The 13,291-nt window shown below is 31.8% G+C and overlaps 6 protein-coding genes across 8 annotated transcripts; 3 read left to right on the top strand and 3 right to left on the bottom strand.

The window, feature by feature from the left end:
- The first annotated feature begins 1,005 nt into the window (after positions 1–1,005).
- Positions 1,006–1,698, top strand: LOC119611131 (NADH dehydrogenase [ubiquinone] 1 alpha subcomplex assembly factor 2). Its single transcript, XM_037966610.1, has one exon. The coding sequence runs from the start codon at positions 1,127–1,129 to the stop codon at positions 1,577–1,579; it is 453 nt and encodes a 150-aa protein (XP_037822538.1). The 5' UTR covers positions 1,006–1,126; the 3' UTR covers positions 1,580–1,698.
- A 254-nt stretch (positions 1,699–1,952) lies between these two features.
- LOC119611128 (nucleolar complex protein 2 homolog) lies at positions 1,953–4,702 on the bottom strand. The gene is made up of 2 exons (XM_037966605.1): positions 3,465–4,702; positions 1,953–3,401 (listed from the first exon to the last, which is right to left on the bottom strand). The coding sequence occupies exons 1-2, from the start codon at positions 4,593–4,595 to the stop codon at positions 2,142–2,144; spliced, it is 2,391 nt and encodes a 796-aa protein (XP_037822533.1). The 5' UTR covers positions 4,596–4,702; the 3' UTR covers positions 1,953–2,141.
- Positions 4,703–4,759: 57 nt separating this feature from the next.
- On the top strand, positions 4,760–6,832 carry LOC119611129 (ubiquinone biosynthesis O-methyltransferase, mitochondrial). 3 transcript variants are annotated; one of them, XM_037966607.1, is made up of 5 exons: positions 4,760–4,918; positions 4,981–5,214; positions 5,335–5,710; positions 5,797–5,956; positions 6,621–6,832. In XM_037966607.1, the coding sequence occupies exons 1-5, from the start codon at positions 4,869–4,871 to the stop codon at positions 6,737–6,739; spliced, it is 939 nt and encodes a 312-aa protein (XP_037822535.1). In that variant the 5' UTR covers positions 4,760–4,868; the 3' UTR covers positions 6,740–6,832. The 3 variants fall into 3 exon arrangements, with proteins under 3 accessions (XP_037822535.1, XP_037822534.1, XP_037822536.1); XM_037966606.1 differs by lacking the exon at positions 6,621–6,832 and adding an exon at positions 6,116–6,328; XM_037966608.1 differs by lacking the exon at positions 6,621–6,832 and adding an exon at positions 6,116–6,328 and having other exon boundaries at positions 4,772–4,918; positions 4,984–5,214.
- LOC119611130 (M-phase phosphoprotein 6) lies at positions 6,786–7,573 on the bottom strand. Its single transcript, XM_037966609.1, has one exon. The coding sequence runs from the start codon at positions 7,463–7,465 to the stop codon at positions 6,926–6,928; it is 540 nt and encodes a 179-aa protein (XP_037822537.1). The 5' UTR covers positions 7,466–7,573; the 3' UTR covers positions 6,786–6,925.
- A 352-nt stretch (positions 7,574–7,925) lies between these two features.
- Positions 7,926–10,783, top strand: LOC119611136 (WW domain-binding protein 11). The gene is given in 8 exon segments (XM_037966615.1): positions 7,926–8,145; positions 8,231–8,356; positions 8,422–8,462; positions 8,464–8,520; positions 8,585–8,869; positions 9,620–9,752; positions 9,755–10,451; positions 10,517–10,783. Coding segments are annotated over 8 exon segments (1,593 nt in total). The 5' UTR covers positions 7,926–8,081; the 3' UTR covers positions 10,707–10,783.
- Positions 10,784–10,867: 84 nt separating this feature from the next.
- On the bottom strand, positions 10,868–11,412 carry LOC119611132. The gene has a single exon (XM_037966611.1). The coding sequence runs from the start codon at positions 11,198–11,200 to the stop codon at positions 10,868–10,870; it is 333 nt and encodes a 110-aa protein (XP_037822539.1). The 5' UTR covers positions 11,201–11,412.
- Between the last annotated feature and the right edge of the window lie 1,879 nt (positions 11,413–13,291).

The following is a 13,291-nucleotide window of genomic DNA, read 5'->3' as shown; positions in this document are numbered from 1 at the left end:
GCGGCTGACACATTAAATTTCGACAGCGGCTAAGTTATCAATTTTGTATTTTTCGACAAAAGTAAATAACGAATGATTAAAAAGCGAGATTTTAAAAGAACATTTTATAAAATCGGTATTAAATATTACTTAATATAAAAAATAAATAAAAGTGCTTAATTCGGCTATGCAGTTTTTTTTATTAAAGAGCAATTGATAAATTTATAAAACTGAAACCTTAAATAATAAATTGCAGACCGATTCGATAGATCGTATTCGTATAAAATTTTATCCTGATATGTTGAATTATTCTCAATTTAGTGATTTCCAGAAGAAGGTTTTATATGGAAGCTATGGCCAATTATGGTGCGATAAAGATATCACTGAAAAATTCCTTTCTGTATTTGTGTTTAAATTTTGTCCTGATATGGTTATTTGTTAATGAATTATGTTTGTACAGTTGATTTTCGGAGCTATGGGCAATTATGGACCGATCTATGTTGGTAATACGATATCTATTGATAGTAGATTTATATAGAAATTTGTGGTAATACTGATATATTCTTTGGGGAGTTATTAACAATAAATTTGTACAGAAGCTATATATAATTTCGAAACGATTCTAATAATTTTATAAAGAAGGGAATAAAACTGTTCGACGCCGGTTTTTAATTTCCTTTGACGGCTAGGTTTGGTCGTTTTTAAAACGAATTGGCGCAGATTTCTTATGTACGTTTTTGTGCAGCTGTGTGTTACTGTTGCTTCTCAACGTGCGAATGAGGAAGGGATAGATACAAAGATAGCAAAGCAGATTTGTGAATACCGATTTAAGTAATTGTAGTTTATTTAGTGTTACATGTTATCAATGTATTTTTAAAAATTTAATAAATATATGTATATTCATAAAATTATTTATTATTATATCGCTACAACAAACTGAAATTATATTATTTTTTAAGTAGAAAAATAACGGTAATCTTTAAATGGTACTATCTATGCAAAAAAGTCCGGCATCATTGACAAATTGTTTACTGTAAACAGCTGTAGATGTCATAACATAAACATAACCAATATTACGACGTGCATCACTATTATTTTTGTATTTTAATAAAATTCCACAAATTAAAAAATATTAAAAAATAAAGCAATGGCAAAACCTCCGCAGCGTGATATTATCAAGATAATATTCCAAAATTTCTTTAAATCTTTTAGACCCCGGCAGATTCGTGGCAACTACATTGGAGAGGATTATTTTGGCAATAAATATTTTGAAATACCAGCAGATCCATCAATTGGCAAACGTAAAGCTTCTAGATGGTTTGAACCGGCCAATAAGGAAGCCTTTGATCAAGAACTAACCGCTGAATGGGAGGCTTGGCTTAGAGGACGCAGAGATGACCCTCCCACTAAAGAAGAGCTGGTAAGAAATTTACAAATTATGGACATGAAAAAAAGAAATGCCGCTGAATTGGATGCCAAGTATGGCAAGAAGGATGATCAAGGCAAGTTGGTAGCTCCGGAGAAAGAGACTATAGGAACTTTTCCTAAATACAAGGAATATGAAATTATTCCAAGTAAGGATCCAGAGAAGAAATTTTAAAAAGTTTTTAGAGTATAAAAATGTGCGTGATAATTTATATTAATTAAATTGTTAGATGTTTAATGTTATATTTAATTAAATAAATTTTAAAGTATATTGGATTTATTTCATTTAAAAAACGTAATGTTTTTAATAACTTAAAAGTGTTTTAAAGGCTTTGTATTGTGATGGTGAATAAATAAATATTTTTTCTTTTTATGTCTGCGCATTATTTAGATAATTAAATATCTGAAATAAAAATCGAAACTTTCTATAAATAAATAGTTCAACGATCCATTCCTTACTCTCGGATTAGACTGTCTATTAAATACACACATTAAATACAAATTTACAAAAACAACACATTTATTTACGAATGTTCTTGTCGCTTTTATAAAAAAGTTTGTAGTGTTTGTGTAATTATCATCACGTTCACGGTAAGAAAGAATTGTTCAAATGAAGAATTTTTTTTAAAAAAGCTTTGATTTACTTTTAAAATATGTATTTATTTTATTTCATATTCCTTAACTACGTATTAAAAATGTTACAAAAATAAGATTTTGTAAACTGACGATTATTTTGTTTACCAGTCATCTAAATCCAAATCTTTAACAATATCCACATCTTCCTCGCCCTCAACAGGTTCTTCAACAGGCACATCATATTCGATTTCTTCCGTCACCTTGGCTTTCTTTTTCGATTTCTTTTCCTTTGTGGACGATTTCTTTTTAGGTTTCTCTTCTAACATTTCCTCATCGCTATCCTCAGCTCCGGGAATCTTAACTTCATCATCTTCCGAATCTGATGGGAACAATTCAATTTCACCATTTTCATTTTTAACTGGAACTGAAGTTTTCTTAGATGATTTCTTAATTGTTGGCAAATTATAATCATCATTAATGACATCAGCTTGAGCGGCTTGACGTCTCTTTTTGGTTTCGTGCGTCTTAACCCAGCTATTGTAGTAAATGTCCAAGGGTGTACCCTTATTTTTAACCTTTGTCTCCCAGGCTTGAATTTCTGCCGTGTCCTTAAGACCGAAGGTAATTTTACGTCTCTCTTGCTCAATAAATTTAGAGTTCTCGTGTATCTTGTCCACCAATTGCTTTAATTTACGTGAATAGTTAGCATTGCGACATTCCTTAAGATATGCCTTCAAAGCCATCACAGTATGCACAGCCAAGTCACAGAAAGCCAATGAAGATGATTCGTAAGCCAAATATTCCAATGTCAAACCACACACCTGTTCCACAACTTCATCTCTAAAACCGTTCTCAGCCAATTGACCCTTGTTTAGACGTAAAATGCAAGTAAACTGCATAGGTTTCATGGACACAGTTGTATGCTTACGATTAAATGTGTTGCTCTTTAATACTTCCAAGATTAAAGGTAAAACTGGTATAAAAGTGTGAGTAGATTTGGCTAAATCGATAAGAGATTGTATGCAATGGAATCTTAAGGGGAAATATTGAGCTGTGGGTATTAGACGTATAACACCAAAAGCAATAGTAACCAAGGGATAGACCAAAGGCTGCAATTGTGGTTTATCAGAGGTGGTACCCAAAAGATCTGACCACAAACGCAAAGAATTGATGTATTGCCAATTGTAGCAAGCCTGGAAACTGTCTTTCTTCTTCAATATGACAGCATTACGCAGATGAATGGCCAATTGACGAATGTACAAGAAAGCATGTTGGTAAGTAACATTCAAATCCAAAGCAAACATTTCCACCAAAGATCGTCTCATAAAGTTTATGGCCGGTAAAGTGTTGGGTGAAACAAATTTCGAATTGCGTACGTAAGAAAGATACATGGCTTTCAGAACATGATTCAACATGGTGGCCTAAAATGAAAATAAACCCAGCTATACGATTTAAAATAACTTTGAATATTTAAACGTAAATACCTGTTGATTGCGTGTGATTTTCAAAATGCACAAGAATGAAATAACGCGTACAGTTTCATCTCCCGTTGACCATAAGACAATTAATCTTTTTAAAATAGTCTTACCCAGAGCAGAAAATGGTGCCACCATACCAGCCATTTGGTGAAGATGTTTCAATAGCACTGACAAAATATTAGCGCTTGACACCTGTTCCACTAAACGTATCAAATCCGTTAGATAATAACGCAAACAACCCCTAACTTTATTCCATTTTTTGGTCTTATGCAGAGGTATAGAAGAACGTGGTGTTACATTGAGATAACGTAAAATAGCAGGCTGCAAATGCAACACACACAATTGTATGACGCCATTAAAAGCAGCAGAACCTACTACTTTGTAGGCCATGGGCACATTTTGATCGCTATCTGGCGAAATACTAAGCAACGCTGAACTAAAAGCTTGTATAACTTTGCGTACGGTATCAATGGGTACATTATTCTTTTCCAATTGCAATTGCCATTGACGCAAAAGATTCAAAGTAACTTTTTGTGTACCATCAGGTCCGACGCTTGGCTCATCTTCTGCCTCGTAATCACTTTCGTCACTGGCCACCTCAAGATCACCAGAGGGTTTATGATATTTATCATCGTCATCATCACCATCTTCGTCTTCTTCATCCATATCCATTTCTTCCTCAGAATCTGAATCCTGTTGTTTTTTAGTCTTTTTAGATTTATCTTTTTTATTTACTTTTGTCTCTTCTTTGGCCTCATCATCGTCATCATCATCACTATCCAAAAGATTAAATTCCAACAATTGTTTATCGTTTTTCTTTAAAAAGTCATAGAATTCTGGATCAATATCTTTTAAACCCTCCAAATCCTGCTTGTGTCCCTTCTTTTTCTTGGACGTTTTATCCGAGATATCTTTTGATTTTTTACCTTCCTTAGCTTTAAATTTTTTCTCCCCTTTATCGTGTTTCTTTAGCTTTTTGTCCACTTTTGTGATTTGCTCTGCAAGCACCTCTTTTTCCTCGACAGCATTTTTAAGTTTCTTGACTTTTTTACTTTTAATATCAGGATTTTCTACCTTTTTCTTTTTAATTGTAGACAAGCTTTTAGGTTTTATTGTTTTCTTCACGGAAGTTTTCATTTTTATTTAATAAATTTTAAGATATTTTTAAAAAATAGTTGCACAAAAATTAAAGTTTTTTTAATGAATACCAACACGTGCGTTTAAAAACAAATGTAAAATAAAAAGAGTTGCCGGAGTGTTTAATATTGTTGTAATATTTATTGTTTTGGTGTAGCAACGGCCCATATAAACAAAACACAGCTGTTTATATGTATCGGCGGTATTAATTTTGACTAGCGCTGTTCTCTAGAAAAAAAAAACAAAATAACACTACAATTTCTATTTGAAAAAATGTCGCAACAAATTTTTAAAACAATTGCCGGTGTTATAAAACAACAGAGGTTAATATATTAATTAATATGGCTACAAAGAAAATATCTTAACATAACTTCTTTTTATCTAGAAGGCAAATTTTGGTATGTACTAATAATCATGTACAATATTTAACAAAATTGCAACACTCGGAAGCCGGCCAACATGTTGCAAAGACACAACCTTTAACCGACTTACAAACATCTAACCAACAGAAATTTGATAATGAAACACAGCGTGAAGTGCAACATCATGGCAATTATGCCAATGATTGGTGGAATCTTAATGGGACAATGAAAGCTTTACATTCTTTAAATGCCATAAGGTAAGGGAGCAATAGGCCTGTTAAGCCGAACTTTAAATACGCCTATTGCTTCAGAAACTAGTTTACACTAGCTCACAATATTTTGTTTAAATTTGTTATTGAAAATACCTTATTTTTTAGAGTACCCTTCATACGTGATGGGCTAGTAGCTCGTGGCAATATCTCCCCCGAATTGGTTAACACTTGCCAAGTATTAAAGGATCAGCAAATTTTAGAAGTAGGCTGTGGCGGGGGAATTTTAACCGAACAATTAGCTCGTTTAGGCGCTCAGATGACCGGCATAGATTTGAGTGATGAGTTAATACGTGTAGCACGCGAACATCTATCCCATGTGGCCGATCCAAAATTATGCGATAATATACAGTATAAAATAGAACCTCTAGATATTCATGTTAAAGATAAAATGAATTATTATGATGCTGTTGTGGTATCGGAGGTTTTGGAACATGTTGAAGATAAAGTTGCTTTACTGACGTCATGTGTGCAGAGTTTGAAGGTAATGTAAAATTATTCTTTATATGCATGTGTGTACCTACATACATACATATGTATATGGTTTTATTAAATATTTGTGATTTTTAGCCTGGAGGTTCTTTATTTATTACAACTCTAAATAAAACCATACCCATGTGGTTGGGTGGTGTTCTATTGGGTGAATATATTTTAAAAATTGCTCCCGTTGGCACACATCATTGGGATAAAATGATTAGTCCTTTAGATGTACAGAGGATTTTGGATACAAGTAAGTGTTTATGTTTAAAAATCAAATTTTCATATTGTACAGATAGATCATTAGGAGTTTGTAGTAGAAATAGTTCGATTTTTTTCGTGTTGTCCATAGAGTGTAAAAATGTCTGTTTGTTAACAAAAATATAAGTTTTATTTTTCTTTTTCTCTATAGTGGGCTGTCAGACAGTCGTTGTTAATGGCAGTACTTATGATTTTGTGCGTAATACTTGGCGCTGGATAAACACAACCGATATGTGTTACGCTCTGCAAGCGGTTAAAACGGAAATATAAGATAATATTAAAGATTTTCGATAAAATACTTGTTGCTTAGTTATGTTTATTTTTATTAATTTAGAGAATAAAGTATTAAAATTTTAAAACAAAAGTTTTTAAAGATTTTATAATCAAAATTTGGATTCCAAATGAAATACTTGCCATTCCGCAGTTAGTACTTCAAACGTTTTCTCTTTTAAGATTTTGTAAATTTAAACAAAAAATTAGTTTTTATTATTTACTTTGTTAAAAATCAACAAATTTCAATTCTATATTAAATATTGAAAGTGGTTTCATTCCGATAGAATCTGCAGAATTAAAGGATTTGTTCGAATTTCCTTTCCAATTTAAAATATGAAAAATAATCTTAAAGTTACTTATAATATTCTTCTTTTTTCAACTAGTGGGATGTCATACAGTCATTGTCAATGGCAGCACTTACGAGTTTTGGAGTAATACGTGGCGTTGGATCAATTCAACAGATATGTTTTATGCTTTGCAGGCAGTGAAAACTGAAATATAAGTAAATAAATACCTACACACAATTTTTGTAATTAAAAACTTGTTAATTATGTTTATTATATTATATTTTCTAGAAAATAAAAAATACAAATATTTCAAAATTATATGCGGGGGCGTTAAGTATTCTCTTTCTTATTAACTAAAGACAAAATTAATAACTACTTATACATCTAAGAGTAAAAACAAATCAATTATTTTGTTCTTCTTCATCGTCACTAGTTTTAGGTTTCATAAATTTGGCTTTCTTCTTTTTACCCGCACTGCCAGCTATGGCAGCTTGCTCATCCTCTAGGTGTCTTTTATTATTATTTTTATTTTGATTGATCTTTTTAAATTTGTTAAATTTCTTTTCTATGGTATGAGCCGCACCGGCCGTCTTGTTTTGATAGAACTTTACCATATCATCATTGGAAACCTCAGTGCTTTGTTCTTGCCTTTTAGCTGCCGCCTTTTCTGCACGTTCCAACTCAAGTAAACGTTCAATTTCGGGATTCATGCCACGAAAACTTAAGCGACCCTCGATGAGATTTTCACAATGCACAAAACTGGGTTCAATTATGAAATTTGAATTGCTGTTTAACATTTTTTCCGTAATCTCATTGGAGTACATGGCTCTACCCTCGGCTGCCTCTATTTCTTTGTCCACTTTGGCCTTGGTGCGCTGCATAAACTTCATTTCCAATATGCCCTTGGACAATCGGGGTTTGGTAAAGTTTTTTGTTGTCATTTTGCTAAGAATTTTTACAAAAATATTTTACAAAATCTAAAAAATAATTTAATACTTAAACGCGTGCTCGAAATTTAACAGCGAATGTAGGAATAAAAACAAAAATGTAAAAAGGTTCTCTTCTGAAAGAGTCAGAGCCCTGCGCCGGCAAATATTAAAGGCGGCTAACAATAAAATTATCGGCGGCGGCTTAAAATCGACTTTAAGCCGGCTAAGTTCTCAAATAGTTTAATTATTAAATTTTCAACGATTTTATTTTGTTTGATGTACCATTTAAAAAAACATATGTTTGACGTGCTATCATATTCTGGATTGTCAAACAGGAATGTATTTTTTGTATCAAACACTTTTTTGTTTGAAGTGTTTGAAGTTTGCTTTTAGCAGCGCTTGCAGAATAATCGTTTCTTACTTCATAAGCACATCTCTAACAACAGCTGTTTACTATTATCATTTCAGTTATCGCAATAATACCATCACAATAAAAGAAAACACAGAGTTGACATTTGACACATTATTTTTTTTTAGCCGAATTGGTATAATTTATACAAATTCTTCAATTTTCATGTAAAAAATTAAATATTTAAGTGCAAAAAGTAGAAAATAAATCAAGCAAAACATGGGGCGCAGATCTATAAATACCACTAAAAGTGGTAAATACATGAATCCCACAGATCAAGCGAGTAAGTAAAGAAAAAGTGAATTTTCCCTTAAGGGAGTAGAAACTAAACATTTGCAGGTATTCATGGCGTTGTTTGTTATTTACAGGAAAGGAAGCCCGCAAGAAGGAGTTGAAAAAGAACAAAAAGCAGCGTCAAATGGTGAGAGCGGCTGTGCTCAAAAACAAAGATCCCAGCCAGATATTGGAGGAAATGGAAAAAATCGATGAAATGGGTAGGAAGATTTTTCAAATGGCGTTTCGTAAAGAATATCAAACTATTTTGTTTACTATCTTATAGAATACAATGTTTTGCAGCCTTCGCCTTTAAATGAAAAGGTTTTTAAGAGATAAACGCAAGAAATTAAAGGAAACCTTTGATCGTGTTATGAGACTTTATGTAAGTGGCTTGTGTGTTTTTATTTACGTTAACATTTAAAACATATTATTTTTCTTTACTACAGCATAATGATGATCCTGAACACTGGTCCGAGCTGAAACGCAAAGAGGTTGAATATGAAAAGAAACGTCTGAAAAAGCAACAATATTATGAAAGTGTTAAACATGCTCAAAGTGTACAGATTGATGAGATTCCTTTGCCTTCGAGTACCCAAACACCAGCTACAACAACGGCTTCATCTGCGAGTTCATTTCCACCCAAACGTTTACCACCACCACCCACAGCTTTATCTTTGCCTCCCTTTGCTCCGGGAGCACCTCCAGGTGCTCTCAAAAAGACCAATGACAATGTAAGTGTTATAATGATCATGAGATCTTTAAAGTTGTTTACATGAGAAAGTCAATTTTTCAGTATTTTTGAAGTTCTTTAAATTTTCATTTAAATTTACAGAATCATAAAGCTTTTTCATAAAATAGAATCCTTATAAAAGTTTTTATGAAAAACTTTTTGCAGCGAATGAAAAATTTTCCTAAAAATTCTTTTTTAAAAGTTTTTTATAAAAAAATTACAAAACAGCTTTTCAAATAAAAGATCTCCTAATGGTTTCGCAAAAAGCCTTTTTTAAAAGTTTCATAAAGATTATTTAAAGCTTTTTCCAAAAAGTTTATTTTAAAAAAGCTTTTTTTTAAGTTTTTTTTATAAAAGCTTTTCAAAATGCTTGTTTAAAAAGTTAAAAATGCTTTTTAACTAACAGTTTCTCTAGAAAGACATCTTTATAAAATTTTAACCAAAATATTCTTTACAAATACCTTTTTGAAAGTTTTTTCACAAAAGCTTTTTTAAAAACTTCTTTAAGAAAATCTTTTTCTAAAATTTCCAATAAAATACTTTTAATGAATATATACTATTTTTTTATATAAAATTTGCATTTTATATACAAAAAGCTTTTAAGCAAATAATATCCCTCAAAAAGCTTTTTCGCAAAAATTCTATCACTAAATTTATTTTCAAAAGCTTTTTTCAAAAAAAAAGTTTTTAACAAAATCAAAAAACTAGAAAAAACCTAAAAATTTAAGCATTTCCTTTTTTCCGCAACCAGTATTCAAAACTTTCCGAAAAAACGGATGATAGCAAAAAGAAAGAAACCTTGGGAGTACCGGTAGGACCACCACCAGATCTTATAGATTTTCCCGATCTTGACTCTGATGCCGAAGACGATGAGGTGGTGCTTAAAAATACGTACCAAAATCAAAACAGTCTAAAGTTGTGCCCAAACCCAATTCCCTACAGCAACGTATGCTGGCCATATCGGGACAAAATATTGATGATTTTATGAAAGAAATGGAAAATGTACACAAAAAGAAAGTGGCCGCTGGTAGATTGGGAGACAGTGCCGCCAATACAGCAGAAGATGGAGAAAATAAAACAAAAACATCAGATGCAGAAGATGGTGATAATGATGATGAGGACAAAACTGATGATTCTAACAGTTCAGATAATACAGATGATGAACAGGATAGTGATTCATCTAGAAGAAAGAGGAAAGATTCTGCTACGAATAAAATAGCGGCCGTGCCGGTGCAGCCTGCACCCTTGACAGCGGCACCTATGCCCATGCCTATGAATTTACCCAGTATGCCGGCTCAACCACATATGCATGTTGGAGGGCCACCAGTGCCACCCATGGGAGGTTTGGCACCACCACCCATGATGTTTCGTCCACCTCCCCGACCACCAGGCATGCATGCCTTCGGTATACGCATGCCACCAGGACCACCACCTGGTCCCAGACCTGGTATGCCACGCATGGGTATACGTATACCAGGACCACCACCCGGTATGCCTCCCCGAATGGCCCATCACAAAAATCAACAGCTACAGAACAAGGATAGTAAGGGTGTAACTACAATTACCGCTAAACCACAAATAAGGTAGACTTTTTTAGATCTAAGCTTTTTATACATTTTTGTAATCAAATTCCCGTTTTATCTTACAGAAATCTAAGCGCTGATGTTACACGCTTTGTACCCTCCACTTTAAGAGTTAAACGTGATGATGCACGCAAACCCAATCGTTCAAAACCTTATGCTCAAGAAACCCCCACACATCCCAAAGAGTCGAATCATGCCGCCTCGAAAGACGATGCCTACACACAATTCATGAACGAAATGCAAGGTTTACTGTAGTTTGTAAAATAAACCTCCCCTAACAATACAAAATTATAAAAATAAAAACAATAGAATTTCAATACTACAAAATAAATGTAATTTTAATTAATCTAATTAATTTTCGTTATCACAAAGTGTTCACTTAAAACTAATAATTACAACTAATATTAATATAAACTTTACAATTCATCACTTATATAATTTGGATCGATATTCTTAACGCCCAATTTCTCCAGTTTACGTATCTTGTGCATTTTAGTATGCAGACGTTTTTTAAACATCATTTGCTGATTGATATTCATCACTTCGGTTACATCGTATTGGCCGATATTGCGTATGGTATTGGAGATCAAGTTGTCGGTGAGATATAACTTCACTTTGGACAATCTCATAAATTCATTATCCTTTTTCCTTAATTCTTCTTTATACATAAAAATTGTATAAGGTATGGAGTAATAGTTAATGGAAGCAGTGCGTTCACGTTTAAGACTTTTTGCGGGTGTAGAAGACATTTGTGTGATTTCTTTGTTGTTTGTAGTTCAGAAACAAATTTACTTATGATTTACATAACCTCAATGTTTGCTTATTTATACCTCGAGTACATCTTCAATAGCTCTTAGCCTTAATCCAGGTAATTTTCCTTTTCTCTAATAAACTTTATAAATTCCTTGAATTCTACCTTTAAATTTAAACAGAAGTTCGTGTAATTAGTTGACCTAAGCGCTAATCTCTTTTTTACAGGTCAATATTTAAGTTTCTGTGAAATTGTGGGATTAAAAAAAATTAAAATGCTTGATTTTTACCTAATTTACGCGTAAAATGATCATAAACTTTAAAATATTTCCAGCCTTAATCCTTTTTGGGTTTTAGTGTTCAATATGAAATTTGAATAATATTTATGATCGATTTCACAACACACGCTTCAAGAAAACTAACTTTATTACCATGTTTACAGAGGTTTACCTTAGGTTTATATTATATCCAATAATTTTTAAAATAATTCTAAGAAATTTCGTTTTTTTCTCCCAAAAAATTTCGCTGAAATATCCCAGAAAAAAACGTACTAATAATTCCAAGGACCCAGTTTGTAAACAATTCGTTTAAAAAATTCCCTACTGCTGCTTTAAACATTATTTTTATAAAAAACATAATAAGTGAAATGATTGCTATTTAGTTTAAAAAAGCATAGTTAATGTTTAAAAGGTCACGTGCCTATAACTTTTATAAAATTCCATCGAAACTAAAGATTTTAAAAGGAAAATTAATTATATTTTCTGATTGTTCAAAAAAAATAAAACATAAAATATATTTTGGAAACTAGAGTTTTATAAATATAGAGATGTGAACTCTAATAGTTTCCACGAAAAATTGGTTTTATAAAAGAAAAAATTTAAAATCGAACTGAAAAAATTGCATTTTACTGGAAAGGTTAAACATTTTATGAAATTGGAAAAGATACTAGTAATTTTCCATTTCCTTGATGTTTACGAGGGTTTTAATAAGAACTTTTGAAAGGCACTTCTTCATTGGGAATTTTAGTTTATCTATCTTTTAGGGTTGTACCACTCCATCATATCAGGTTTTGAAGATATCAAATATAGTACAATCGTCAAATTTACAAAATCAAAATTATTTACTACATTTTAACTTTTTTTCGCGACAAACTGATGAAAATGTCATGTCTTTGCTGAGATATCGCAAAGAAGACATTTTTTAGAAAAGTAATTGTGATATTAGCGGGCGCCATAATGTCTAACAAAAGTCTTTTAAATTCTTAGACGTACTGTCAGCTTGCAAACATTTCATTAATAATGGTTATTGTGAACTTGCTGAAACAAGATGAAATTCATTTGTGAAAGTACTAGGATGAGCAAAGTTGTCTAGTTTAAAATAGATAGATAGATAGATAGATAAATAGATAAATAGATAGATAGATAGATAGATAGATAGATAGATAGACAGACAGACAGACAGACAGACAGACAGACAGACAGACAGACAGACAGACAGATAGATAGATAGATAGATAGATAGATAGATAGATAGATAGATAGATAGATAGATAGATAGATAGATAGATAGATAGATAGATAGATAGATAGATAGATAGATAGATAGATAGATAGATAGATAGATAGATAGATAGATAGATAGATAGATAGATAGATAGATAGATAGATAGATAGATAGATAGATAGATAGATAGATAGATAGATAGATAGATAGATAGATAGATAGATAGATAGATAGATAGATAGATAGATAGATAGATAGATAGATAGATAGATAGATAGATAGATAGATAGATAGATAGATAGATAGATAGATAGATAGATAGATAGATAGATAGATAGATAGATAGATAGATAGATAGATAGATAGATAGATAGATAGATAGATAGATAGATAGATAGATAGATAGATAGATAGATAGATAGATAGATAGATAGATAGATAGATAGATAGATAGATAGATAGATAGATAGATAGATAGATAGATAGATAGATAGATAGATAGATAGATAGATAGATAGATAGATAGATAGATAGATAGATAGATAGATAGATAGATAGATAGATAGATAGATAGATAGATAGATAGA

The sequence above is a fragment of the Lucilia sericata genome, unplaced genomic scaffold (genome assembly GCF_015586225.1).
Source record: "Lucilia sericata isolate MDLA Ls3-8-SP2 unplaced genomic scaffold, ASM1558622v1 Contig001371F_arrow, whole genome shotgun sequence".
NCBI lineage: Eukaryota > Metazoa > Arthropoda > Insecta > Diptera > Calliphoridae > Lucilia > Lucilia sericata.
Note: the sequence above shows the minus strand (reverse complement) of the source record. Positions and strands in the feature narration are given on the sequence as shown.